The sequence below is a fragment of the Talpa europaea genome (assembly GCF_964194135.1).
Source record: "Talpa europaea genome assembly, chromosome: 8".
Lineage (NCBI taxonomy): Eukaryota > Metazoa > Chordata > Mammalia > Eulipotyphla > Talpidae > Talpa > Talpa europaea.
The window spans coordinates 119606153-119632743 of record NC_140075.1 but is presented as its reverse complement, the minus strand read 5'-3'; the positions used below and the strand labels follow the sequence as shown (position 1 = coordinate 119632743).

The 26591-nt window shown below is 45.6% G+C and overlaps 2 protein-coding genes across 2 annotated transcripts; one reads left to right on the top strand and one right to left on the bottom strand.

The window, feature by feature from the left end:
- Positions 1 to 4195: 4195 nt before the first annotated feature.
- GON7 (GON7 subunit of KEOPS complex) lies at positions 4196 to 6828 on the bottom strand (the record flags this gene model as incomplete). Its single annotated transcript, XM_084241211.1, has 2 exons — positions 4196 to 4290; positions 6624 to 6828. The coding sequence occupies 2 exons, from the start codon at positions 6826 to 6828 to the stop codon at positions 4196 to 4198; spliced, it is 300 nt and encodes a 99-aa protein (XP_084097337.1).
- Positions 6829 to 7082: 254 nt separating this feature from the next.
- Positions 7083 to 22464, top strand: UBR7 (ubiquitin protein ligase E3 component n-recognin 7; the record flags this gene model as incomplete). Its single annotated transcript, XM_084239635.1, has 11 exons — positions 7083 to 7220; positions 9191 to 9324; positions 10346 to 10406; positions 11281 to 11376; positions 14674 to 14727; positions 14973 to 15078; positions 16782 to 16990; positions 17165 to 17314; positions 17811 to 17973; positions 18956 to 19017; positions 22320 to 22464. 11 exons carry the CDS (start codon positions 7083 to 7085, stop codon positions 22410 to 22412), a joined length of 1266 nt encoding a protein of 421 aa, XP_084095761.1. The 3' UTR covers positions 22413 to 22464.
- Positions 22465 to 26591: the final 4127 nt, after the last annotated feature.

Here is a 26591-nt window from a genome sequence, read left to right as displayed (position 1 = left end):
CAGTCTGAAAAGTAAAAAATGCCATTGCAGGGCCTCCCTGGTGGCACAGCAGGTTGAGCACAGTGCTGTGAAGCTGTCCGCAGCCTCTGCAGTGCGGGTTTGATTCCCGGCTGGCCAGGGAGATTCCCATGTGGCCCAGCAGACCTCTCCTGTCTCACCCACTGCTCCCCTCAGCAGTGTATTTCGGTCAGTCTGCCTGTTCTGCTCCCCACTCTGTCTTTGGTGAAATCTCTCACCCTCCTGCACCTCTGGCCTGTACCCTAGGTTCTTGTATAAATAAATCAATCTTAAAAAAAAAGAGTGTCTCCCACGAGGAGCTTTAAAAAAAAATGCCATTGCATTATTTTAAATTTTCATCCTTTGAAGGGGCCCAGATTTTCATTTAAAAGCTGTGTTTTCCGTTCTTACAATCTTGCTCTTTTGCCTTTTCCATTGTGTTCTCACTGCACATGAGATCTATAAAAGGAATGAGTTCTTAGTCATTATGCTGAAAGCACTAAATACTTTTCCCTTGTATCTTTTTAATCTTACTGACAGCGTTCAGAAATTTCATTATGTAATCACATTTATTCATGTGTATGGTTTCTGAATTTTTTGAAAAAATCCTGCTTAGAGGGCCTCCCTGGTGGCGCAGTGGGTTAAGCGTAGTGCTGTGACGCTGTCCTCAGCCTCTGCAGTGCCAGTTTGATTGCCGGCCGACCAGGGAGCAACCCATATGGTGCGGCAGACCTCTCCTGCCTCGCCCGCTGCTCCCCTCAGCAGTATATTTCAGTCAGTCTGCCTGTTCTGCTCCCCACTCTGTCTCTAGTGAAATCTCACCCTCCCGTGCATCTGGCCTGTACCCCAGCTCTTGTATAAAAATAAATAAATCCTAAAAAAAAAAACCCTGCTTAGAAACCTTTTTCACTCTGGATAAAGTGATAAAGATTCAATTTTCTTTTAGTACTTGAAATCTATGATGTTTGAAGTAGTGAGAATGGAATCCAACTTCATCACAAAAAACAGTTTGTTTCTTATTTGTTAAAACTGCTAAGTGTTATTTTACAAATGTTCTCCAATTTCTTTAGGAATTTTATATTCTACTCTTACTCTTTATTTAAATACCCAAGAAATACTTATCACAAAATGATTTTAATTTCCCAAAACATGTTAATTTGTTAGCTGCATTTAAGGTAATGCCATTTTGAATTTTGAGGTGCTCAACTACCAACAACAACTAATTTGAAGCAGGAATTCTTATGAACATGACATTACAATGCAGAGTCTGGCCATTTAGTTTAAAAGTCTAGGTTTCCAGGATGTCTCATGTATGAATCTGTGACAATACACACATATTCTATGCTCGTACAAGTCCAACAATTCCACTGAGAAATGTTATTTTTAATAGGCTAAAGCTAAAAGTACTACTACATGATAAACTTAGGGTCACACACATCTCCAACTAATTTCTTAATTTGGAAGAAAACAAACTATTTCTTTTAGAAGTATACAAATATTTGGAAGTTGGGCCTCCCTGCTGGCGCAAGGGGTTAAATCTCAGCACTATGAAGCTATCCCCAGCCAGGGAACTAACCCACAGGGCACAGCAGACCTCTCCTGATTTGCCCACTACTCCCTCAAGTGTATTTCAGTCAGTTTGCCTGTGCTGCTCCCCACTGTCTCTGGTAAATCCTCTCAACTGCCCCCCCCCCCACCTCTGGCCTGCACCTCAGCTCTTGTATGCATAAATAAATCTTTAAGAAAAATTTGGGGGGCCTCCCCTGGTGGTGCAGGAGGTTGAGTGCTGTGCTGTGAAGCTGTCCCGCAGCCTCTGCAGCGCCAGTTCGATCCCAGCTGGCCGGTGAGCTTCCCACATGGCGCGGCAGACCTCTCCTGTCTCGCCCGCTGCTCCCCTCAGCAGTGTATTTTATCAGTCTGCCTGTTCTGCTCCCCACTCTGTCTCTGGTGAATACTCTCACCCTCCTGCACATCTGGCCTGTACCCTGGTTCTTGCATAAATAGATAAATAAATAAATCTTAAAAAAAAATTTTTGGAAGTTACAAAATTTCTGAGTAGACAACCTAATTCTTATAATAACGTACACTTCATAGTAGGAGGGAGAAGAACAGGGCACTAAGAGGCACAGAAAAACACAGCAGGAGGACCTAACATAGTCTTGCAAGCCAGGAAAGATCTCCTGGAGAAAACATTTAAATTGAAACCTAAAGGAGAGCTAACAGGCAAAGGCAGTCACTTGGCTCAAGATTTGCAAGTTGCGGAAGTATAAATCTTCCCTACGCTAGGGACTAGAGGCTGATTTCCTCCCATACTTTCCCTCCCTGTTTTTTTCCAAAGTAAATTTTCTTTTCAGTCAAATTTTAAATGTTCAAACTTTCTAATTTATAGGAAAGGAACCACATCTATTATAGAAGAAAGTTCTTATTTCTGGTCACATAAGCCTATTTAAGTATTTAAGGTGACAGAAAAGCACATTTGTAATAAGTATCTATCTTGCATATATCCACATATTTCACATAAAAAATGATCTAAGATCTTGTGCTAAGCTTATTTTTAGATAGGATTGAGGGGCTGGCTTTCCTGGGCTAAAGCTGGGAGTTTTTTCCACAGAATAACTATGTTTTGCTTGCTTGTGGCTAGTGTTTCCACTAGGCAGCAGATTAGAACTAAGCAAGGCCTTCCTTCTATACTGGTCCTCCAAACGGATCTTTCTGGTTACACATCGGCTCACTTATGAAAACAGTACTAGAATTAGATTAAGTACTAAAAGACCCATCAAACTTAAGAGCCCAGACCTTAAAATACCTGACCATAAGCACAAGTATCTTCAAATGTCTTTATAAACACTTTCACTCAACAATGTTCAGGAACAAAGGGTAACTATTTATTTAGAAGTAGTAACTACTTTAATGCTACACAGGTACTTTTTTAAGGACTGGATTGAAAATTATAAATCAAATACTGAGTTCAAGTACCAATATTAAAGACACTATCACAAACTAAGATGATTTCTGACCACTTATAAGACTTTGTAGTTGGTGCTGCTTAGATTACGTAACAGTACTCAGTGGAAGGCTGATATTCCAAATAAAACAATACTTTAAAGATATGAAAAGGTACATAAATTCAGCTTTCTCAATAGCCTATAGTTTATACAACTTTGTAAGCTAGAGCCTTTAGACTATGTAACTGGAAAACACATTATGGGTAATACACTATGATTATGTATACAACCCAATCTGCCAATGGTTAGCTCTGAAACTCAGGGCAAACACCTATCTAAGAATCCATTAAACTCTGATATAAACCATATAATTTGTAAGCTTACTTCCAATTCTTAAGAATTCTATGACTGTATTTCATTAGACGCATGTTACTTGATTTCCTAAATGAATTAGGAAAGATGCATAGTAAATACAATGCCTTAAAAACAAACAGACAAAAATGCCTTAGTCCCACTGACAAGCAGGAAAGAATTATTCATATCTATAGAGATATTTTAGGAATGTATATATTTTAAAAGTCCTTTGTTAAGCAAAATCAAAACAAGGCCACAGGATGAAAGAATTATCTAAAAGCTATTCAATATGAACTTACTTAAGGACTTATATTTTTATACACACACACAAATATTAAGACATACCCCATAGGGCTCTTTTAAGGTACAAGGTAGATATACCTTCATGGAGAGGGGTCATCTCTGTACAGCAGGTGCCAGTACAGATGCAAGGTTCCTTGGTTCTCAAGGGCTCTCTTTGCAGTGTTTCTGTTACTGTTTTCCTTCTACTTATACAGAGCTGCCATTCTTAAATTTAATACCCAATTTTCACCATTTGCTCATGTCAGTTCTTTGACACGTTCTTGCCCATGCAAAACTAAAAGATGCAGACATCACAATTCAATGGTTATTTTAAAGTCAAAACCAAAAACTCACGTGCTAACTTAGAGGATTTTATACATCATTAATTGTTATATTTTCATGGTTTCAAAAGTATTTCTCACTCAAGAAAACAGATTCATTTCTAAACATTTATTTATCTTTCTTTGCTGGAAACAGAACAAACAGTATTTTCCTTGACAAAACTGTCCAAGGGGAACAAAGCAAATGTTTTTCCAAATAACAGTGTGAGTCTTCCTAAATGTCAGTGCGATAATGAAGACAGAGCAGCAATTTTTTAAATATCCTAAAAGCTAGTATTAAGATGGTGGTTTTGGCCGTTTTGCAGATGGTCCATCTGAATTAGTTCTGCTATCAATGTTATTTTCATCTTCTCCATCATCTTCATCATCACCTTTTAAAATAAATATTTGTGGTATGACAACATGTTCAGTGGTTGAAAGAAATATAAACAGCTACGCACGACTCATTAAGAGACCATTTCACTTTAAGGGCTAGTAAAACCATGCATCTATCAGATCTGAAAGATGTATAAAAAATTTTAGGAATTTTAGTTTAAAATTTTTCTATCACTTTTTTGAAAAAGATATAATTCATACACCACAATTCACTCTTTTAGAGAGTAGTTTATTGACTTTCAGTATATCTACTAGGTTGTGCAACCATTGCCACTAATCAAGAACACAGTTTTATCATCCCAAAAAGAAATCCTATGCCCATTAGTAATTACTGCCCATCCGTCTCAGTCCTTGTAACCACTAACTTATTTTCTATTTCTATAGATTTGTCTATCTGGACGTACCCTAAAGATGGAATCATAAAATATGTGGTCTTTTGTGTCAACCATCTTTCACTTAGCACACTTTCAAAGTTCATTCATGGTTTAGCTTTTATCAGTACTTAATTCCTTTTCATTGCTGAGTAATATTCTATTGTATAGAAACAGCACATTTCCTTCAGCTGATGAACACTGTTGTTTCCACCTCTTAGTTATTATGAGAGCACTGCTAGGAACATGTACGCCTGTTTTGTCGTGTACATATTTCCAGTTTTCTTAACACAACTGGGAGTAGAAGCAGGGGTCCCTACATTTGCCGGGTCATGTGGTAACTTTAACTTTTTGAAGAATCACCAAACTGTTTTCCAAAGAAGGTCTATCATTTTACCAGCAATGGACAAGGGCTCCAATTTCTTCACACCCTAGCCAACACTTGCTACTTTTCCTTAAAAAGTTATCCTAGTTGGCATGAAGTAATAACGTCCCACTGTCCCTTTGATGTGCATTTTCCTATTGCACCTTTCCATAGACTTACTGGCCATCTGTGTAACTTACTTGGAGAACCGTCTTTTCAAATCCTTGGCACACTGGGTAATTGAACGACTATCGTTTTAGTGTTGAGTTCTACCACTTTCCTTTAGTAATTCTGATTTAAACATTTCATGTTTTTTTGTTTACTGTGATCTAATTCTTATTGCAAATTTCACCATTTTAATTTCTATCACTTTTCACAAAAGAAATTCAAAGCTGTTTAATGGGGACGTCATTAAATAGGCAAAAATATGTTCTATACAAAGATATTACTAAAGCACCATTAATAAAACAGGTAGCAGTTATTTTCAAGTAAGTAAAAGAAATTTTTTTAAATGGCTCTAGTTATCCTTGTCTTTATGTCAATGACAACAGACTAGGACGGCCAAGAAACAGAACTTCTGTGAACTTATTGTCTGAACTTAGTGTAATGTCCACATTTGGCTCCCTCACAGCAGCTGGAACTATCACGGTGTAAGCAAGAGGAAAAGGAAAGGACAGTGGAGGCTCCTCTCCAGAGGAGTCCAGTCCTACTTCGATGTTTAGTTTCCAGATGCTTCGGTTCAGAGCCCTGGTAAGGTACCCCCCGACTCCTGCACTCAAGACTTAACAAAACATTGATGTAGTTCAATTTCACGTTTCAACGGTTAAATTGTACCTACAAAACTAGGATATGGGAAACGAGATTCTAAAGTTAAAACTAGTGGGGCCTCCCTGGTGGCACAAGGGGTGAAGACGCAACCTATGAGGCTGTCCGCAGCCTCTGCAGCGCAAGTTCGAGCCCCGGCCAGGGCACTACCCGCATGGCGCGGCAGACCTCTCCTGCCTCCCCGCTGCTCCCCTCAGCAGTGGGTTTCAGTCAGTCTGCCTGTTCTGCTCCTCACTCTGTCTCTGGTGAATCCCCTCACCCCCCGCACCTCTGGCCTGTACCCCGGCTCTACTATGCATGAATAAATAAATCTTAAAAAAAAAAAATCACAACTAGTTAAACTGAAATCTCTTTCAGATTCGGCACGAATTCTTAATCTTCAAATAGAGGCGGCCTCGCCGACCCGAGTAACCTCACACCCTCGCCGGCGCCGGGCCGCCCTCCACGCTCCACCCGCGTCTCCCGGCTGCGCCCAGGGCGAGCCTGAGGAGGACGGGGCCCGAGTCGCGGCCGGCGCGCGGCTCCTCCGGGGCGAGGCCCCGCCGAGGCTTCGGTGGGTCAGTCCAGGGCCGGCTGCGAAGACGCGGGGTAAACATGGCGGCAGGGCCCGCCGTCTTCAGAGCCTTTAAAAACTCCCTTGGAACCAGACCGACGTGGGGCTCTTCCCGCGAGGCGCCCGCGGACCAGGCCTGGCGCCCGCCGCGAGCCCGCGGACCGGCTCCCTCAGACCCCGCCCGCGCCCGCCCGCCCGCCGCCCGCCTCAGCTCACCGTCCACGGCCTGGTCCGCAGCCGCCGCCGCGCCGTGCGCCTCCGGCGGCGCCAGCGGGGCGAAGAGCTCGGCCACCAGCTCCCGCATCTGGGCCACGCCCGACAGCAGGCCCTGGAAGGGGTCGGCGTCGCCCGGCGCCTCACACCGGACCCTCAGCTCCTGGCGCTGCCCGTCCTGCCCGATGTACTCGCCCAGCAGCTCCATGGCGACCGCGGGGCTTCAAGAGCGCGCCACAGGGAAGAGCCACCCGGAAGCGGAAGTCGCCGGCGGCACGTGGGGCGCGCGCCGGAGGCGGGAGAGCGCGACTTCCGTTGTGCGGGAGTCGCCCCGCCCCCTCCGCGGCTCTCTTTCTTGGGGATTGGCTCCCGGCGCCGGGCCCCGCCCCCGGCCCCGCCCCCGCCCCCGCGGCCGCTTTCCCGCCTCTGCCGGCGGCGCCGCGGTCCGGGTGACAGTTGGGCATGGCGGGCGCCGACGGGCCGGCGGGGCTGGAGCCCGTGGTGTCGCTGGTCGACGTGCTCGAGGAGGACGAGGAGCTCGAGAACGAGGCGAGCGCCGTGCTCGGCGGCAGCGACTCGGAGAAGTGCTCCTACTCGCAGGTGGGCGCGCGGCGCGGCCTCGCCCGGCCGGCCCCGCCGCCCCCCGCCGGGCCCCCCGCCGGGCTCCCCGGGGGGCCCCCCCGACCCCCCGCCGGCCCCCCCGGATCCCCCCGATCCCCCCGCCGGCCCCCCGGATCCCCCCGCCGGAACCCCCGGAACCCCTGCCGGCCCCCCCGCCCCGCGCGGGCCCCGCTCCCGGGGCGCCCGGCCGACCCCGGCGTCCCCCCCGCCGCCCGGCCCGCGACGCCTCTGCCGCGCGGCCGCGTCCCCCGCGGGCCCCTCCGCCGCCCGAGGCGGGCCGGGCCGGGCCGGGGCGGGGCGGGCGTCCCGGCCCCGCTCGCCCGCCCGGGGGCCCGGCGGGATCTGGGGGGGACGCGGCCCCGCAGCCCCCCCGCCGCGGCCGGGCGGGAGCGGAGCCCCGGGGAGGCCGCGGGCAGGCCCTGAGGTGGCTCTGGTTTGGGGGACTCGCCCCGTATTCCTTCCGGGGCACAAAGACGGGGCCAGCTGGGGGGGGGGGGGCGGCCCGGGCCGGGGCGGGGCCGGCGCCGGGGGGTGACCTGCTCGGACCCCCCGGCGTCCCTCGGAGGCTCCTGGCGGCTGCTCCTGAAAGCCCGTGTGGAAACGGCCCCCTGGGGCGCGCGGTCGGCGCCCGCTGGGAAGCTGCCGCCGCCGGTGCCGCGCGGGTTCGAGCCCCGGCCAGGGAGAGCCCCTCAGGGCGCGGCGGCCCCTCAGCGGTGCGTCCCGCTCTGGCCCTGGTGAAGCCCTCACCGCCCCATACCTGCCTCTGGCCTGTACCTGGTTCTTTTATAAATAAAAATCTTTAAAGTCTGTACGTAAAGTATTTTTGAAATGTAGTTAGCTTTGTACAACAGACTCTCCTGCGGTTTTCCTTGTACCACATAAATGGAAAATTGCCCGTTATGTTTACACGGGGGGAGGGAAGCGCACGCATGCACATCCCTCCGTCAAGAATAGAACTTGACCGGCATTCCAGAAGCTTCCCTGCGTCACCCGCCTTTCTGGAGGAGGGTAACGGTTATCAAAATTTCTAAAAGCATTGCCTGCTTCTCCGCCAACTTTCTGAGACATTTTAAATTTATAGATAAACTGAAAGACTATAACAGACACTTGTGTACCTTTTACATATGTTCACTTTACCATAATTTTTTTAAAAGATTTATTTTATTTATACAAGAGCCAGGGTGCAGGCCAGATGTGTGGGGGGTGAGAGGATTCACCAGAGCCAGAGCGGGGAGCAGAGCAGGCAGAAGGACCGAAGGACACTGCTGAGGGGAGCAGCGGGTGGCAGGAGAGGTCTGCACGCCATGCGGGACCCTCCTCCGGTGGCCGGGGAGCAGCCGGGGATCGAACCGGCGCCGCAGAGGCTGCGGGCAGCTTCGCAACCCAGCGCTCAACCACCTGCACCACCAGGGAGGCCCCTACCACATTTATCTCTCTGCTATATACACATTTACCCTCCCCAACCATTTGAAAATAAGTTACAGATACGGTGACACTTTATCTCTGAATATTTTAGCATGCATTTCTTAAAAATCAAAGGAGTCTTTTTAACACAATGAATTTCTCTTTGGTGGAGTCACAAGCATTTTCCACAATTTTAAGTGTGAAATTACTTATAGGCCTGGTACATTCATTTACATTTTAGTGTGTTAAAAGTTAAGCAAACCAGCTTATTTACAGCTGACTGAAAATTTAAGCTATCACTTTAAGAAAAAATTGTTTGAAAATAAGCACTGGTATAGCGCATATAAGTGATATGAATATTATATGCAGTACTGTTTTTTTTACTATGCTGTCAGCTTTTTTTGGTCTTAATGGTTTGTACAGGAAGATCTTGACCACAGATAACCTGATTTTAGTTATTTCTCAGATCATAGCATGAATATTTGGTAACTATGCTATCTTTCATTGATTTATTCTCTTTTTTTTCCATTTTTGGGCTCTTTCAGGGCTCAGTAAAGAGACAAGCACTGTATGCCTGTAGTACCTGTACCCCAGAGGGAGAAGAACCAGCAGGAATTTGCCTGGCTTGCAGTTACGAATGTCATGGAAGTCATAAACTATTTGAACTATACACAAAAAGGTAAAGACAGAGATACGGGCTGAATGCTTTTTAAATGTTTATATTCCCATTTGCACTTGCTTCTTAATCTTGTTTTTCCACTCAAAGTATTTGTGTACTGATAAAATTTAATATATCGATTGTTGTTTTATGTAATATAGTTGTAGGGAATTTTTCCCAAGGGCCTTATTGTATTTATGTGAGTATATGTGTGATACAGTATTTTCTCTGCATATTATTTTCCAGAATTAGTGAATCTTTCATTGTTACTGGCATTGAGAAATTGCAGATTGGATACATGATCAGCAACCAAGGAAACTTTCTAGGTCCTAGAAATGAGTTGACAAGAAAGAGGCTATGATACGAGTTTAAAGAATAAGTCATTAGGTTTAAAATAAAAAATGGGGGCCTCCTTGGTGGCCTAGGGGTTCAGTCTCAGTGCTATCACCAATGCAGCCCACCGCAGCAGCCTGAGTTCATCCCTGGCCTGGGAGCTAACCCAATGTGGCACAGCGGACCTCTCCTGTCTCCCTTTTCTCCCCTTAGCAGTGTATTTCAATAAATCTGCCTGTTTCCTCCCCACTCTGTCTCTGGTGAATCCTCTCAACCCTGGAGCCTCTGGCCTACACCCCAGTTCTTCTCTGCATAAATAATAAAAATACTGGGGCCTCCCCGGTGGCGCAGCGGTTGAGCGCTGGGTTGCGAAGCTGCCCGCGGCCTCTGCGGAGCCGGTTCGTTCCCCGGCTGCTCCCCGGCCACCGGAGGAGGGTCCCACATGGCACGCAGATCTCTCCTGCCGCCCGCTGCTCCCCTCAGCAGTGTACTTCGGTCCTTCTGCCTGCTCTGCTCCCTGCTCTGGCTCTGGTGAATTCTCTCACCCTCCCACGCTTCTGACTGTGCCCAGTGCATGTATAGACCAAACAAACAAACAATAAATAAAAATAAATAAGACATTCCTCTATAAAAATTAAAAAAAAAAAATAAATAAAAATAAAAATACTATTTTAAAAAATTAAAATGGATTCTTCTTCCTTTGTTTCAGGAATTTTCGTTGTGATTGTGGTAACAGCAAGTTTAAAAATTTGGAATGCAAATTATTTCCTGTAAGTAAGCTCTGGAACTGTAAATGCATTGAAAGTAGCTGAGATTGATAATTGCCCTAGTGAATAAAAACCAACTATTTTCCAAAAAGGAAATTTTTATGCTCATTCTTTGCAAATGGGCAAGTCAGTATTAGACTGTATACCATTTTTTTACCTTTCTGGAAATCTATGTAACCTTTCAGAGCCTACATTATAGATTGTAATTAATATAACAGGCTTTAGGGGGAAATGTTCTTTAAAGGGATTCAGGTCTAATTATTAATAATTATTGGTTACGCTCATACTTTGAGGATTTTAAAGCAAAGGGTATGATTTTAAAAACTGAATAAATAAAACTTGGTAATAATGAACATGGGTTAGATGTACACAGGAGTTTTTCACTGATTTTTGACTAATAAAAAATATGTTTATACAATTACTTTTAGTGAAATAACAAACAAAAGGAATTTTATATTGTTCAGTTGTAATTGCTCCTCTCCTGAAGGTTATTTTGAGATGGTTTTCTTGTCTGTGTTTTACCTCCTATTAACCTGGGGGCTTTAGTTAATCACAGCTGGGCCTTTGAAATTTTGGGCCAATGTCAGTTTACATGGGTTTATAATTAAAACTTATAATTAACTTTTATCACCTTTTATTAAATGGGCATACTTGGTTGCCTCCAATTACTACAAAGAAAATTTTATTTTTTACCTGTGTCCTAGAAAAGGTATCCCTTTAATAGGAGTAAATTGTTTTTCTTTGTACTTTGAAAGTTAAAAGCCACCTTCTGGAGCTAAGATATTTAATGCATAAATTTATTGAATGCACACATTTCATGATACATGAAATTATACTTAAAATTAGAGCATGCTATAATTGAAATTATGTATTTCAGGACAAGGCAAAGGTAAATCCTGGCAATAAGTACAATGACAACTTTTTTGGATTGTACTGCATTTGCAAGCGACCTTATCCTGATCCAGATGATGAGGTGAGAGTGTTAGAGAATCCCACCCAAGACTGTGTCATTTCCAGACTTTGAGGCTATTTGGGGGAAACTTAGGGGTTTTAGGTTTATTCCTAAAATAAAAGGATTTGAAATAAAAGGATTGAAAGGATTTTAGGTTTATTCCTTCTTATGAATCTGAAATGGAGCTATAATTGTATAGACCAGTTATTTTTTTCATTTTTATATCATGAGAATAAGATATTGGACAGTACTTTTCCAAGACCAGGATTTCCCACCTCCTCTCTTTTTGCCTGCCTGTTTACTTCCCTAAACACTTTCCAATAAATAACCTTTAACTTCTTGCCTCCCTGAAAGGAAAGAAATGGAGTGTAGGCCTCCCCAGTGGCGCAGCAGGTGGAGCACAGCTCTGTGAGGTGGCGCCAGTTTGATCCCCACCAGCCAGGGAGATTCCTACATGGCGTAGCAGACCTCTCCTGTCTCGCCCACTGCTCCCCTCAGCAGTGTATTTTGTTCCAGAAGCCTGTTCTGCTTCCTGCTCTAACTCTGGTGGATTCTTTCACCCTCCCATGCATCTGGCCTATATATCAGTGCTTGTATAAATAAATAAATTTAAAAAAAAAATGGAGTGTACACATTGAGTCATCTTAAAATTTCTGATAGACATATACAACATTTATTTATTTATTTATTTATTTATTTATTTTTAAAGATTTATTTATTTATATAAGCACTGGGTACAGTCAGAAGCGCGGGAGGGTGAGAGAATTCACCAGAGCAAGAGCAAGGAGCAGAGCAGGCAGAAGGACCGAAGCACACTGCTGAGGGGAGTAGCGGGCGGCAGGAGAGGTCTGCGCGCCATGCGGGACCCTCCTCCGGTGTCCGGGGAGCAGCCGGGGATCAAACCGGCACTGCAGAGGCTGTGGGCAGCTTCGCAACCCAGCGCTCAACTGCTGTGCCACCAGGGAGGCCCTCTTTTCAGTATTTTAAAGAAAGCCGCAGAGAGCATCTTTGTACAGCAAGGTAGCTGCGTATACTCCTGCATTTATGTAGAACAGACATGATGAGTCAGAGGATATTTAAATTTAAAATTATGATCATATCTACCAAAAGTTCATTATGTCTTTTTTCCCAACATTCTTGTTGATCCAGCATATTACAAATCTTTTAAAATTTTGCCATTCTGATAAATGAATAGTAACTTTAAATTTTTGCCATTCTCTGATCAGTGTTTTTTGGACATTTGTATTAACCTCTCAGAATTGTCCTTTGGCCCCTATTTTTGATTGGGTTCTATTTGTGTATTGCTAATTTGAATGAGTACTTTTTATATTTAGAGAAGTTTGCCTCTGCCTTCTTCCTTGCTTTCTATTTGTCTTGGGACTGTAATTATTGAACCAAATTGAATAGAGGAACACATCTAAGATATCTTTAAATTAACAAAGATAAAACCTTAAAAAGTGGATATTTTGGGCCTCCCCTGGTGGTGCAGGCAGTTGAGCGCCACGCTTGAAACTGTCCACAACCTCTGCAGCGCCGGTTCGATCCTGGCTGGCCAGTGAGGGTCCTACATGGTGCGGCAGACCTCTCCTGTCTCACCCGCTGCTCCCCTCAGCAGTGTATTTCGTCAGTCTGCCTGTTCTGTTCCCCACTTTGTCTGGTGAAACCTCTCACCCTTCCGCGCATCTGGCCTGTACCCTGGTTCTTGTATAAATAAATAAATAAATCTTTTTTTTTTTTTTTTTTAAAGTGGATATTTTAAGGTATGGGGTAAGGTACATAGCTGTTGAATCAAAAGATAATGAATAGGGCCTCCCTGGTGGTGCAGGCTGTTGAGCGCAGCTCTGTGAAGCTGTCCGCAGCCTCTGCAATACTGGTTCAATCCCCGATCCCCGCCGGCCGCCAAACAACCCACATGGCACGGTAGACCTCTCCTATCTCACCTGCTGCTCCCCTCAGCAGGGTATTTCAGTCAGTCTGCCTCTTCTGTTCCCCACTCTGTCTCTGGTGAATCCTCTCACCCTCCTGTACATCTAGCCTGTACCCCGGTTCTTGTATAAATAAATGTTTTTTAAAGATTTATTTTTATACAAGAACCAGGGTACAGGCTAGAGGCGTGGGAGGGTGAGAGGATTCACCAGAGACAGAGTGGGGAACAGAAGAGGCAGACTGACGAAATACACTGCTGAGGGGAGCAGTGGGGAGACAGGAGAGGTCTGCCCCGCCATTCAGGTATCTCCCCGGCAGGGAATTGAACGAGCACTGCAGAGGCTGCAGACAACTTCACAGCGCTGTGCTCAACCCCCTGCGCCACCCGGGAGGTCCTAAATAAATAAATCTTAAAAAAAATAATAATTTGAGCAAGGCAGAAGAATGAGACTGCCATATGAACATACACAAATATTTACATACACACACATATGCTTTTTTTTCTTTTAAAAAACAGTAACAGGGCCTCCCCGGTGGCCTAGGGGTTAAGCGCTATCACTACTTTGGCTTGAGTTCTATCCCCGGCCAGGGAACTAACCCACACATGGCGCAGCAGACCCCTCCTGTTTTTACCCACTGCTCTCCTCAGCAGTGTATCAGTAAGTCTTCCTGTTCTGCTCCCCACTCTGTCTCTGGTGAATCCTCTCACCCTCCTCCCCCTGCCCCCACACCTCTGGCCTACCCCCCGGTTCTTGTACGCAAAAAATAAATATTAAAAACAACACAAGGAAAGGTCAGACTTTGGAATGTTAAGTTTAGATGTGAAAGCCTGCAAATAAAAGGATAATCATTCCAAAAAATAGTCTATGCCCTTAAGTATATAAACTTCCTAGTACCAGAATTTAATTAATTATTCACATTAGAGAAGCTGTTTCCGTCTACATTAGGAAAGATTGGAGCATCTGCTTTTCAGTTACTTGACAACATGGTGCGTAGAAAGTCCCAGTTGTCACAGTTTACACTGGTCAATCTATATTTCTTCCCTGGGTCTGGGATTCTGTATAAAATGAGAAAACATCACTTATTTCTAAAGTTGATGAGAATCAAATATTAATAACTAATATGAGTTTTATTAATTGCTTGAAAAGTGCTTATCTCAGTGTCACTCTCCTGTAACACCTGTTCATGCAGAAGGAACTTCTTTGGCTCCTGATCTGGCTCTTTTTCCCTGTCCCCTTAACTATAGGCACATGGATAAAGAATTATTTAACATCCCATTCTATTGTGTGCCCGATTTCCCTCACAGAATTCACTGTATTAACACATATAACACCACCATTATTAACACTAATTGTGTAGCACAGCATTAACATTCATGCTTTCCCATGTTAGATTCCAGATGAGATGATCCAGTGTGTAGTCTGTGAAGACTGGTTCCATGGAAGGGTAAGGAAAATTTTTGCCTTTTAAAGCCATTGTCTTCACAAGAGATCTTCTTTTGAACTCTTATATTTTAACAATTTATATATATATATATATAATTTACTATGAGGGTAATCTGGTGTTACTCTTCTACAAATAAACTATAAAGATATGATCAGTGCACTATTACAGTATTTGTTTATAAAATAATGAGCATTTTGGATAACTGGAAGATCACGAGAAAGTTGTTTGGTTTTCTGTATCCACAGCATCTTGGTGCCACTCCCCCTGAGAGTGGGGACTTTCAGGAGATGGTGTGCCAGGCTTGCATGAAACGCTGCTCTTTTTTATGGGCTTATGCTGCACAGCTGGCAGGTAGGTATCTTTGTGGATTCCTGACGAGCCACAAACACATGCTGGTGAAAATGTATGTTCAGTTCAGAATTTTTAGCGACTATTCTTAACTCTGAGGTACAAAAGAAAGAGTAAGGTATGTTCCTGCTCCATAAGGTGCTTATAAATTGGTTGGGAGACTACTACCAAGAGCAATCTGTGTTTAAATGGCATGGTTATGGTTGGGTATGGTTGGGATGACAGATTATGGGATAGATCTTTTGACTGAAACTTGGAAAGATGAACCAAAATAAGTTGTTCTTAAAAGTAAGACATGCTATTGACTGGGGAGGGTTGATAGGACAGTATATCAAGTGCTTTTATTCTGCACTAAGAAATTAACCCCAAACAACTACCAGCAATGAAAGGTCTTACGGCATTAGATACTTTATGGGTAATGCGATATGTGTTACTCAGTTTATTTTTAAAGTGATAATTACTCATAGTCTCTGATGCTCTGGCCTCATGTTTTCTTGCCCTTTTTACCATTAGGGAGCATTTCACTGTACAAATCACAAGCAGCATAGCAGTGTAGGATCTTCTACACTTTTGATTTGTCTCAGAGTCCTTAAACTCAGTGTACCCTCATACCTTTTCCAGTTATATGTCTCACTTTTCACTGGACCATCTACATTTCTCATTCATCAGGTTTTCTTAGTTGATTTTCCTTTTTTTCCTCCCCTGACAGTAGGTGGCCTCATCCGTTAACTTGAAATGCCATCATGCAACATGAGCCCCCTTATCATTTTTTTTCTCTTGTCACAGTATCTGTTTCTACACCCATCCTTTTTGATTTCCTCCTCATTAAAAAAAAAGGTTGGGGGCCTCCCTGTTGGCTCAAGGGGTTAAGTCTCAGCACTATGAAGCTGTCGGCAGCTACTGCAGCACGAGTTCAATCCCTAGTCAGGGAGCTGACCCACATGGCATGGCAGACCTCTCCTGCCTCACCTGCTATATTTCAGTAGATCTGCCAGTTCTGCTCCCACTCTGTCTCTGGTGAATCTTCCCACCACCCCCCCACCCCGCATCTCTGGCCTACACCCCAGTTCTTGTATGCATAGATAAATCTTTTTTTTTAAAAAAAAAACCTTTGGGCCTCCCTGGTGGCGCAGGCGGTTGAGCACCGCACTGTGAAGCTGTCCACAGCCTCTACAGCGCAGGTTCGATCCCAGCCGGCCAGTGAGGGTCCCACATGGCGTGGCAGACCTCTCCTGTCTCGCCTGCCACTCCCCTCAGCAGTGTATTTCACTCAGTCTGACTGTTCTGTTCCCCGCTCTGTCTCTGGTGAATCCTCTCACCCTCCCACGCATTTGGCCTGCACCCCAGTTCTTGCATAAATAAATAAATCTTTAAAAAAAAAAAGGTTGGTTGTTTTTCCAAAACTACCATTCTACCTGTCTTTTCAGGTGACTGTCTCCCGACCATCTCTTACGGTGTGAGTTATCTCATATCTCCTCATCTACTGTCATTTTCTTTCTCCTTTACATAGAAAGGGCTTACATAACAATTGAGCGGGTTTGTTGTTTGTTTTTTTTTACATTGTTGATATTTCCGTTTTCATTACTCTAGAGACTGATTGACTTTTACATTTTCTGGATTCTGAAGTGTTTTTTAATCAGACTAAGTGTGTGTGTGTATTTTAATCAGTCTAATAGGTGTGTGTGTGTATTTCATTGAATCCATAGTAACCAAAGTACCTGCCGAGGATGATGGGTTGGTGCTGAATGTTGATGGAACAGGTGATCAGGAAGTTATCAAACCTGAAAATGGAGCTCATCAAGATGGTACCCTCAAAGAGGATGTTCCAGAACATGGGAAAGATGTTGTCAAGCAAGTTAAAGCAGAGCAGACTAATGAGCCATGTACCAGTTCTAGTTCCGAATCAAACCTCCAGGTAACATAAAATATGAGCCATAGAAGAAATAAAAGTTAAGCAAATCAATTCAATTGGATTAATTTAATTGGATCTCAATTGTCCCCTTTGCCTAAAGAAATTCTTTTATAAAATCTAGACTATGAAAACTGTGATATTTTATAAAACACACTTCAAAGCTTAATTTTATTTCAGACAGCATTTAAGAATCAGCATCTCAACACAGAATCCCAGTCTAGCTGCAAACTTCAGGCGCTTAAAGCTAAACAGTTTGTAAAGAAAGACACTGCCACCTATTGGCCCTTAAACTGGCGTAGCAAGTTGTGTGCCTGCCAAGACTGTATGGTAAGTACCTGCTGAATTGCTAGTATGTTTTGTTTACAGATGCTTAAAAAGTGTATTTATGAAATTGATATTAGGAGTACAGAGAACTTTAAAATTTTCTAATTTAAGCAAATTTATGAAATGGCATTTGTAATCTAAATACTTGTGGGAGAAATTTAGAACTGTGCAATACTTTTATTTATTTCATCTTATTGGGAAATAGCAATTCTTATATATTTTTAATCATAGGATTGCTTGGAAACACAAATTGCTTGAAACTTACAGTAAGCCAGTGGTTTTTAAAGAACTCCTAGACCATATAATATCTTTTGGGAAGTTGGGAAATTTTTAAGTGATTTGAGCAAAGAAGAGTAAATCACTCAAGCAACTCTATGCTGAAAGACCCAGGCTTTTCTAGCTGTTATTCTAAAAAAAATTAAATGAAATTTTAATGGTTTTCATGGCTTTCTGAGATGACATCCTGTTCTAATGGGGAAACTGATTTTATTTTTTAAAGAAAATGTATGGCGACCTGGATGTGCTGTTTCTGACAGACGAGTGTGACACCGTTCTAGCTTATGAAAACAAGGGCAAGGTTGACGAGGCCGCTGACAGGAGAGACCCTTTAATGGATACTCTTAACAGCATGAATAGAGTCCAACAAGTGGAACTTATTTGTGGTAAATAATGTTGTCTGAAATGTTTGTCGTGACGTTCATAAAGTTTTCTTCACTTTTAAAAAAACATGAATAAGGGGGATGACTAGTACCTGCTGTTTTAATTTCATACACAGGTTTGAATTTGGATTGGGATAGTAGGCCTCAGCTGCACTTAGCTTAATTGTAATATTGCTGGGTATGGCTGCTATTCCCAGTGAATCAGGGTGCGTGAGAGAATAATTAATTACATGCTTGAGAAAACACATGTACTACTTTGTGTAAGGTTAGATCTTTCAGTAAAGAATAATAGAAAATCAGTTTCTTTTTTCATCCACTGAGGTAATTTTCATTGAGTATTGCTTTCCATTTTTTGGAGCAAAGCACGTGATCTTTGACACAGTTCTTGAGGTTGCTTCAGTGTTTCACAGGAAACCACGAGAGGGGAAAATATTCCCAAACCTTTAATTGCATGCTTTCACATTTTTTTCCCCCTGCATGCCAACTGAGTTTAATGATTTCCATTCTATTTCTTCTGGGATACCACCACTTATGTGCCCCTTTTATGGCATTGAGCATTTGTTTTTTATTTGTAACTTTGATTACTTTCCTTTTGACCTTAACAGTCTAGCTTTTTGAGGACGGAAGCTGCATTTAAAAGACTTTTGTAGCCCTCTACAAACTGTTCAGTGAGTTTTAAAGCATATGTTTCAAGCTTATATCAAGTCCTGGAATTCAGAGAAATAGGAAAATATTTTTAATTCTTTGGTATTTTTGGGAATGACAGTATGTATGATTTTTGAGGATTTTTAGAAAGAGGGTCCCTGAGAATCAAAATGAGACATAAGGGAGAAATTTGGGAACAAGTTTCTCTGCGGGTGTCACTGAGAAAAATGTAAACTTAATTTAGTTAAATGTCAGTGGTAAAGAAATATTTTGCTCCTAAAAGCAAATGGCCCATCTAAAGTTAAGTAGGTTAAGTACCTTTTTTGTTGTTTTGCTTTAGAATACAATGATTTGAAGACTGAACTTAAAGACTATCTCAAGAGATTTGCTGATGAAGGCACAGTAAGTGGAATTTTAAACATAGCCCTGTATGTTTTGAAGAAAGTATCTTCTTTGATGAAAAAAATCTCTGTCCATCTGAAACTGGATACTTGGGAGTTTAATATGGGAAGACCTAAAGGAACTGAATAAGAAATGGTGACGCCCCAAAGGACTAGCCAGCCTGGGAGCCTTCCCCAGCTCTCGGCTGGAAAGAGCGGGCCCAAGGACTGTCGGGAGTAACTGTAGTTTAGGAGAAGCCACTGGACGAGACCATTGTCTGCCTGGATTCAAGCAAGGACCCTTGGAGGAGGAAGGAAAAATGACTAAGCAGGAAAAAATTACAGCCAGACCCCTTTTCTGGGATTTTGAGTTCTAGAGCTTAAATAGGAAACTTTTTATAATAGGGGGTTAAAACTTCTCTTGCTAAATAGTCAAGTTCCTTTGTTAGGGTGACATGATTCTACAATGTGTAAAGTTTTAAGATAATCATCCAGAGAAGTTTGCAGGTCTTTCCTAACCCATTATTCATACCTTTGTGGCAGTGTCATTTTTTTTTCCAAAATACTTTCATCTTCCAAAGGCAGCTGTTAAACAAAATTTATCTTTTCTTTTCATGGCCTGAAGTTGCCCTGAACAGTGAGTATTTTGCTTTTCTGTGGCCAGATGTGCAGATGGAATTAGACATGGATCTGACCGACTCTCAGGAGTGCCCCGACACTTACTTGCCTTTTGGGAAAGTCTCTGCCAGCCTTCTTTGGTCTTCTTCTTCTTTCTCACACATGTGGGAGGAACTACTGACTGCCTCACTTTCTGGAGCAAGGTTCCCAGTGCTGCTGCTCTGCAGATCACTTGTAAAAAGCTTATACTCTTACTGGTTTTCTCATTTTTCAGATAGTTCCTCACTGTCAGGGTCAGTTTATTTGGATGAGAGTAATCTTCCTACTTCCCACAGTTCTTGAATTACAGTTATTCTTGTTTCTGTTGCAAAGCAGACTCATGTTTCTCTCATGTCAGAACTAAGAATGCCCATGGGCGTGTCCCCCTGAGATGGGATCAGGCTGTAATGTAATCTGGAGGGTGTGGATTTGAGAAGAGGAATCAAGAGTTGGGTGCACATCCAAGCGCCAGCCCGCAGGGCTGTACCGTCAGGGCTCGGGTGTAAGGGAGTTTCAGAGACTCGGGCAGGGAGATGGGCAGAGTTTAAGTCCTTTGCTGTGAAACTTCGGATTGTTTCCTAAGTTTTCTGTATGTTCGTGATTGCGGGCAAAAAGTCTCCTGACTGAAGGCCCTAGTGCTGGCTGCTGGAGAGGGTCAGCAGATACCTCGTTTCTTAAGGTGACTGCGTTGCTGAGTCAGGCTGTGTAATTTCCACTGGCAGTCTCAGCCCGGGAGCTGGAGATAAGGTAGAGCGGATTCCACCGGCGCGACACTGCCAGCCTCTGCACCGGGACAGAGCTGGAGAGTTTCAGATGTGTCAAAGCACATTCTCTTGACTCTGCTCTGTGCAGACTGTGGGCTCGGGGCTTTGTTCACTTCACCCACCCAGGCACTTAAAGTAACACACCGGTAGATACGTTGTTGTTGCCGTTCACATTTGAAACCATCTTATTCACCGTCCTTAGACCTTCAACACACGGACTTTTGTTAGTGCTGAAGCCCCTCTTTAGTCTTGTGCCTGGTGGGGTGGTTTAAAGGGACAGAAACTATTATTTTTTGTTTGTTCTGTGACATTACTAACTAGATCTTTATACAAACGCCTTAAGTTCTGAACGTTCTGCTACGAGGAACTGCCTTTTATTTAATGTTTGTGTCTCACTCTAAATAAAGTAGAAATTATAAGTTTTCTGAGACAAGCCAGTAAAATCATGTCCTACTAAGCCCAAGCTCCCCCACCGCGTTCCTACCCTGTGCTGTGGCCAGTTCAGGGCATCCGGAAACGCCGTGCTCGCCCTAAGCCATGTGCCTTAGCTCTCCTCCCGCAAAGCCCTTGCAGGAGAAATTGTTTCCTTTTACTGGCTTTCCGTCATGAGCCACAGTAGGCCAGATCTTTCATTTTGGAAATTCCCAAGTATCCTGATAGTCAGCATTTTATGAGTATAAATTTCCAAGCCATTTAGCTGAGCACAGCAGAGCCAGAGCGGCGCCGGTGGTGGGTCTTAGCCACCTGCGTGTTGGATCTGCTGGGGGGTCTGATTCCTCACGGGTTGTGAAACCGGCCTATCGGCTAAGGCCTTCGGTAGAGCCCTGGCAGCTTGTTAGCGCTTTTATTTGGCTTAGTGGCTTAATAAGTATTTGATCTCACCCCAAGAGAGTTACTCACGTTAGGCGTTAGGCGCTGCCCTCCTGTTCCTCAGCAGTAGGTGCCCTGCGGAGGGAGGAGGGGGGAGCAGGAGGCTTCACTTTGTACTTGTCTCCTTCCCCCCAGGCCCCACCCGCACGCCTCCCTAGCGAGGAGCTTGTGTTCCTTCTGTCACGAAAAAGTACATTAACAAACCTGTCTTGTGCTGGCCTTTAGCCAGTCATTCTTGGGGTGAGCAGGGACTCCTTCCGCGGGTGCCCAGTTTACATTTTATCCATATTTTCCATCATCTCTTTCTTATTTTTGATGTTATTTTATTAATATGAATACCTTTGTTTGGGTGTTTCAATCCTTTTCCCAACAGAATGGAGTATTTTTTTCATTTCTGTAGCATAAAACGGATATTCCCTTTGTTAAAAGCAATGCTTCTGTAGTTTCACCAGTTATTTTCTGTTTCTGCAGCAGCCATCTTTAATCTCGCTGTTAGAGGTTTTTGGTGTTTTATGTGTTTGGTTTTGTTTTTGGTAACAAAGGAAGCACAGATCTCAAGGCAAAACTTTAGACTTTGTTTTCTGCAGGTGCTTATCCCAACCTGAAGGACATTCCAGAAAGTCAGCTGTGGTAACAGGGGTGCATGCAGTGACTTGGGAGACCTCTAGGGTTCTCCGTCCTTACCTGGCTCTGCTGTTCTTCATTTCAACTAATCTTTATTGAAAACTTACCCTGCGCCAGGCGGTGTCTAAGGGACCGCACCTCATCTGATCTGTAAATGACCTGCTCGGGAGGTGCCGATCTCATTCTGGATGAGGAAGCAGAGGTCGATGGCAGAGCCTGCTCTTTGCACACTTAGGATGTTACGCTCCATGTGGTGTGACCTGAACAGGCCAGTTCCCCAGCCTGGGGGCGCCCCTGGAGGACGCATGGCCACGCCATGATCCTCAGCAGCAGCGTTTGGGAATGCACGAGAGAGGCTGTACTGGTCTGCCCTGTCCTTCCCGCTCCTAACGTTTGCTTTTCATAACAGGTGGTTAAGAGAGAGGATATCCAGCAGTTCTTTGAAGAGTTTCAGTCAAAAAAGAGAAGACGAGTGGACGGGATGCAGTATTACTGCAGCTAGCCGGAGTGCGGACCCTTCCCCGCAGGCCCGCCCCGCGGAAGGGCCACTTGCTGTTCCGGAATAAAGGAGGCACATTTCACAGTTGTTCCTCTTTTCCTCTTCTCTGCGAGGAGGCCTCCCCCCCCTCCCCTCCTCCTCTGGCCTTGAACTTCCTTCTTACTGCAGTCGCCATGTTTGTGCTGATTTCACAACCAGCATTCCTCTTCCTGACTCAGCTAAATGCAGCTCATTGCACAGACTTCAGCTCCCCCGTCTACCCAGGGCTATTCACTTCTAAGTTTTAAGACATTTGGTTGGATTTTGAAAGAGTAAATTAATTTCTTTTCTAATGATTTGTTCTTTAACTCCCAAATGTGTCTACTTTGCCTCAGAGCTGTTGTCTTCCAGGCCCTGCTCTGTGGCGCCCACAGAAGGTTCTCTTCCTGTCAGCTAGAACCTCTGTAGGTCCCCTCACCCCAGTGATCGTGGTGCCTTGCATCAAAGCTTCCTCAAGCCTGGTCTGCTCCTTCTCCTGCATTCCTGCCTTCTGAGGTTTGGTCACAGCGTAGAAAGGCCCTGGGAGCTTGTCTCCTCCGGCCCAGCCTCCAAAGTAGCCAGGGTTGGTGGTTTTCTGGCCTGGATGTCTGTCACAGGCAAGGAGATTGGCTGATGGCAGGGCTGAGGAAGCCAACCTTTATTATAACCCTCACTGATAAATTTAAAGGGAGATTTTCATTCACAATTCTGCTGGCACGAGAATCTTAGAATTTCAGTACTGTAGTGCTCACCGGGCTTCCTGAAGAAAATTGCCAGAACAGAACATCAGTCCCTCTTCTGCTGCCTAGAAAATAGACCGGGTACTCCCCTGTGAAATCTTGGTGGTTTACAAAGTCCTCTGGATTTCTTTATATTATCAGGGATATTCTTACACGTATTTTAAAAATGGGCCTATTTTGATATTGTTCTGTTATAAAATTGTTATTAGAACTCAATAAATTATTTTTTCCCCCTTAACTCTATGCTGAAGAAAGAAGAGCCTGACTAGCTTACTTGAGGTGAACAGGGCACTAAGTGCCCTGATTTGGAAGAGGCAGACTGTGTGGAGAGATTCCCAGCAAGGCCCCAGCTGCACGATTGACGAGCTTTATGTACATAAATCCTAGTGCCCACCACTGGTTCCCTAATGACTACGAGAACTTCTTTGGAAGAACCTCATGGAATGTTGTATAAAACCCCATTTTCGAGGGATATCCTTTCAGTTGGTCTGAAACACCTTGAAAGCCCCTCCGTCTGTGTAGAAAACACCCTTTGATAAACACAGAGCCCCTGGTCGCGCTCCCTCTGCAGGAACAAGGGCTTTCTTGACAAAGATGACTCACTTTGAGACATGTGACTAAGCGTTTGAAGCTTTGGGACCACAAGTGTTTAATGTTCCTGATGTGGTGCGTCCAGCGTGCCCGTACACAAGAGCCCCCATCCCTGGATGAGATGCGCGCGGCCTGCAGTAAGTCAGGGCCTCCAAGAAATGGTTCAACCCATGTTTTTCTGCATCACATCTAATTACAGATCCTCACGGAAGAGCGACGTGCGGAGCTGGAAGCACTTGTGGCCACAGGAAAGGCTTGTGTTCTCCCAGCAGGCCTTGTAGGAAAAGGTGACAAGCCGGGGCACCTCGGAGGTTGTTTACCACCCCTGCTTGGGAAGCCTTTCAAGTCTGAGATTCTCTAGCCCCGTCTGCAGGGTTGTACTTGTGGCCTGAAAGTTTACTTCTCAAACATTTGCTTGAACTCCCAGAAAGTTCCTTACTTCGTATGGCAGGTCAGGATCCAGTCCCACAGGCGAGGCGTTACTCTGCAGGCACACAGCACCCAGTGCCGAAGGGCTTGTGTTACGAGAGGTACTGTTCCTTCTTTCACATTAACCAGAAAACCTCTTTTTTAACCTGTTGTTCACAACGCGTTTTCTTACTGACTGTATTAGACCATCTCTTCTTGTAGAGACTGAATTTGGCCAACATGTGGCAGTGGATATTAATGCATGTTTTATGCAAAACAAAAAGATACTAGTTGCTTTTAAGGAATTCTGACATTGTATGTGCATTTTTTTGTAGACTTGTTATTGGACTTACAATTACATACTTACTCGAATCAGGTTTCTGTAAAATTTAAATAAAGCCAATTCAAAATAGTGACTTACAGGTCGTTTTTAGTCATACTTAAATGTGTCCAGCCCCCCTCGGCAGGCGCTCAGAAAAGGAGTATATGAATCTACCTCACCGGTTATTCCTGCGCTGGGGTCCAGCCTGGTCCGGGCTTGTCTCTCCTCCCATTTTATAAGATGTGACCTGATCGGAGGTCGGTCGTGCCAGGAGAGCTTTGTCATTCTCCAGCTTCCCAACACCTCCTAGCCCCCCGCCAAGGCCTAGATGAACAGGAGAACAAAGAAACGACTTGGCTTGTGACCCATCACAAATTGCGCAGGTCCTGCTGTGCGCAGAGGGCAGGCGCCCCCAGCCAGGGGGACAGGCGAGGCCACCCTCGCTGGGGCCGTTACTTCAAAAGTAAGTGAAGCCAGAGAGCCAAGGCAGAGGCCCATCTGCCCCCACCCCCACCCCCCCTTCGCCCTTCCCAGGAAACTGCTCAGGTGAGGTGAGGTAAGCGCAGGTGAAGCTGCTCACCTGTCGGTGCCTGGACAACTGCACTTTTCCCCATCCCCCCAGAGGACACTGGAAGAGCAAGACAAGTGGCTGCAGGACCTAGGCCGCGACCTAGTTCAGCCCCCAGGGGAGGCGAGTGGTTGGGGGAGCGCAGGAGAACGGAAAGCCAACCGGCAAGGCCCCTGCACGCCTGCGAGGCTGTGCCCGGGCACTCCCTGAAGCTGCCGCCACACCCGAGCTTGGTGTGAGGGCGGCATCTGGCATCTGGCTCTCACAGCTTTGCTGTGCCCAGTCTCCCCCGAGCCGCTGGGCCTTGGGTAGGAGCGTGCTCCGTACTGATGGGCACAGGTCCCCCGGGGAGCGAGGGGCCCAAGAAGTTGCCCTGGAGCCTCCTTGGGACTGGAGCCCCTTCTTCAGGGGACCCTCGCGGGCCCCAGCGCTGCCTCGCCAGCCAGCCGCCCGGCCTTCCTGCTCCAGGCGGAGGAGCCCCGGGTGTCGGCGACACCCCTTTTGCCCTGCCAGGTGACTTGACTGGCCTTGGCCACACCCCTCTTGCCACTGCTGGCATCAATCTTGTGAGTTTTGGGGGTGCCAACCTTCAGAGGAGGTCACACCCCAGAAGGACCTCCATCCAGATCTCTCTGGTCTCCCAGGGACTGGCCGCAATGAAGGCCGTCGTGCTTAGCTTCGCCCTGGCTCCCGTGCCCCAGCCCCCTGACCTCCCTCCTCTCCGCCGCCCGCGTCTCTGCTCCCCCACGCCGCTCACCCAGGCTAGTGCCTGCAGGCACAGGGCAGGCACCTAAGAGAGTCCTGGAGCCCTTGGTGGATGGTTCAGCCTTCAATGCTCTCAGGGGACCAGGTGCCCAGGCATGGGCTGGGGGGTGGTGGGGGGTTGGGCTGCAGGCAGGCAGCTGATTCCCAGCCCCCCATGAATCTTCACACTTTCTCTGGGCGCTCTGGCCTTCTCTTCTGTAGTCAGGTGTCCTCGCAGCCGTCCTCTGCCGGGGTCACGCTGCCCTTAGATCCCTGACCCCCAGGCTCAGGTGTACACACTGGCACACGTAGGCACACCCGTGCGCCAGGTGTCCACAATCAGGCACGCGTGCCCCACACCCACACTCCCAACTGCCTTCTGCGTCAACACCATCAAGGCCGCAGGTGATAACCGCAGAGGCTAGTGGGGGGAAAAGCCGATTAATTCGCTTACCCGACCCTGTGAAGTTCCGTGAGAACTTTCACACTGAAGGTTCTACCACTTTCGCCAGAGAAACAGACCCGGCATTGTTCATCTTTCTGCCTCTCTGCTCCATATGTGTGTGTATATATTTGAAAAGTTCTCTGGTGTCTTAGGCCTCTCCCAGGATTTACGTGCAGGGATGTATGTGTCATGGAGGCTGAGATGCCCCACAGGCCGCTGTCTGCAAGCCGGAGGCCCAGGAAGGCCTGCGGGGTGGTCGCGGCCCAAGCCTGGGGCCCAAGAGTCAGCGCCCCGTGTCTCTGTCTCGGCTCTAGCTCAGGAGACGACTGTTCCAGCTCAGGCCAGC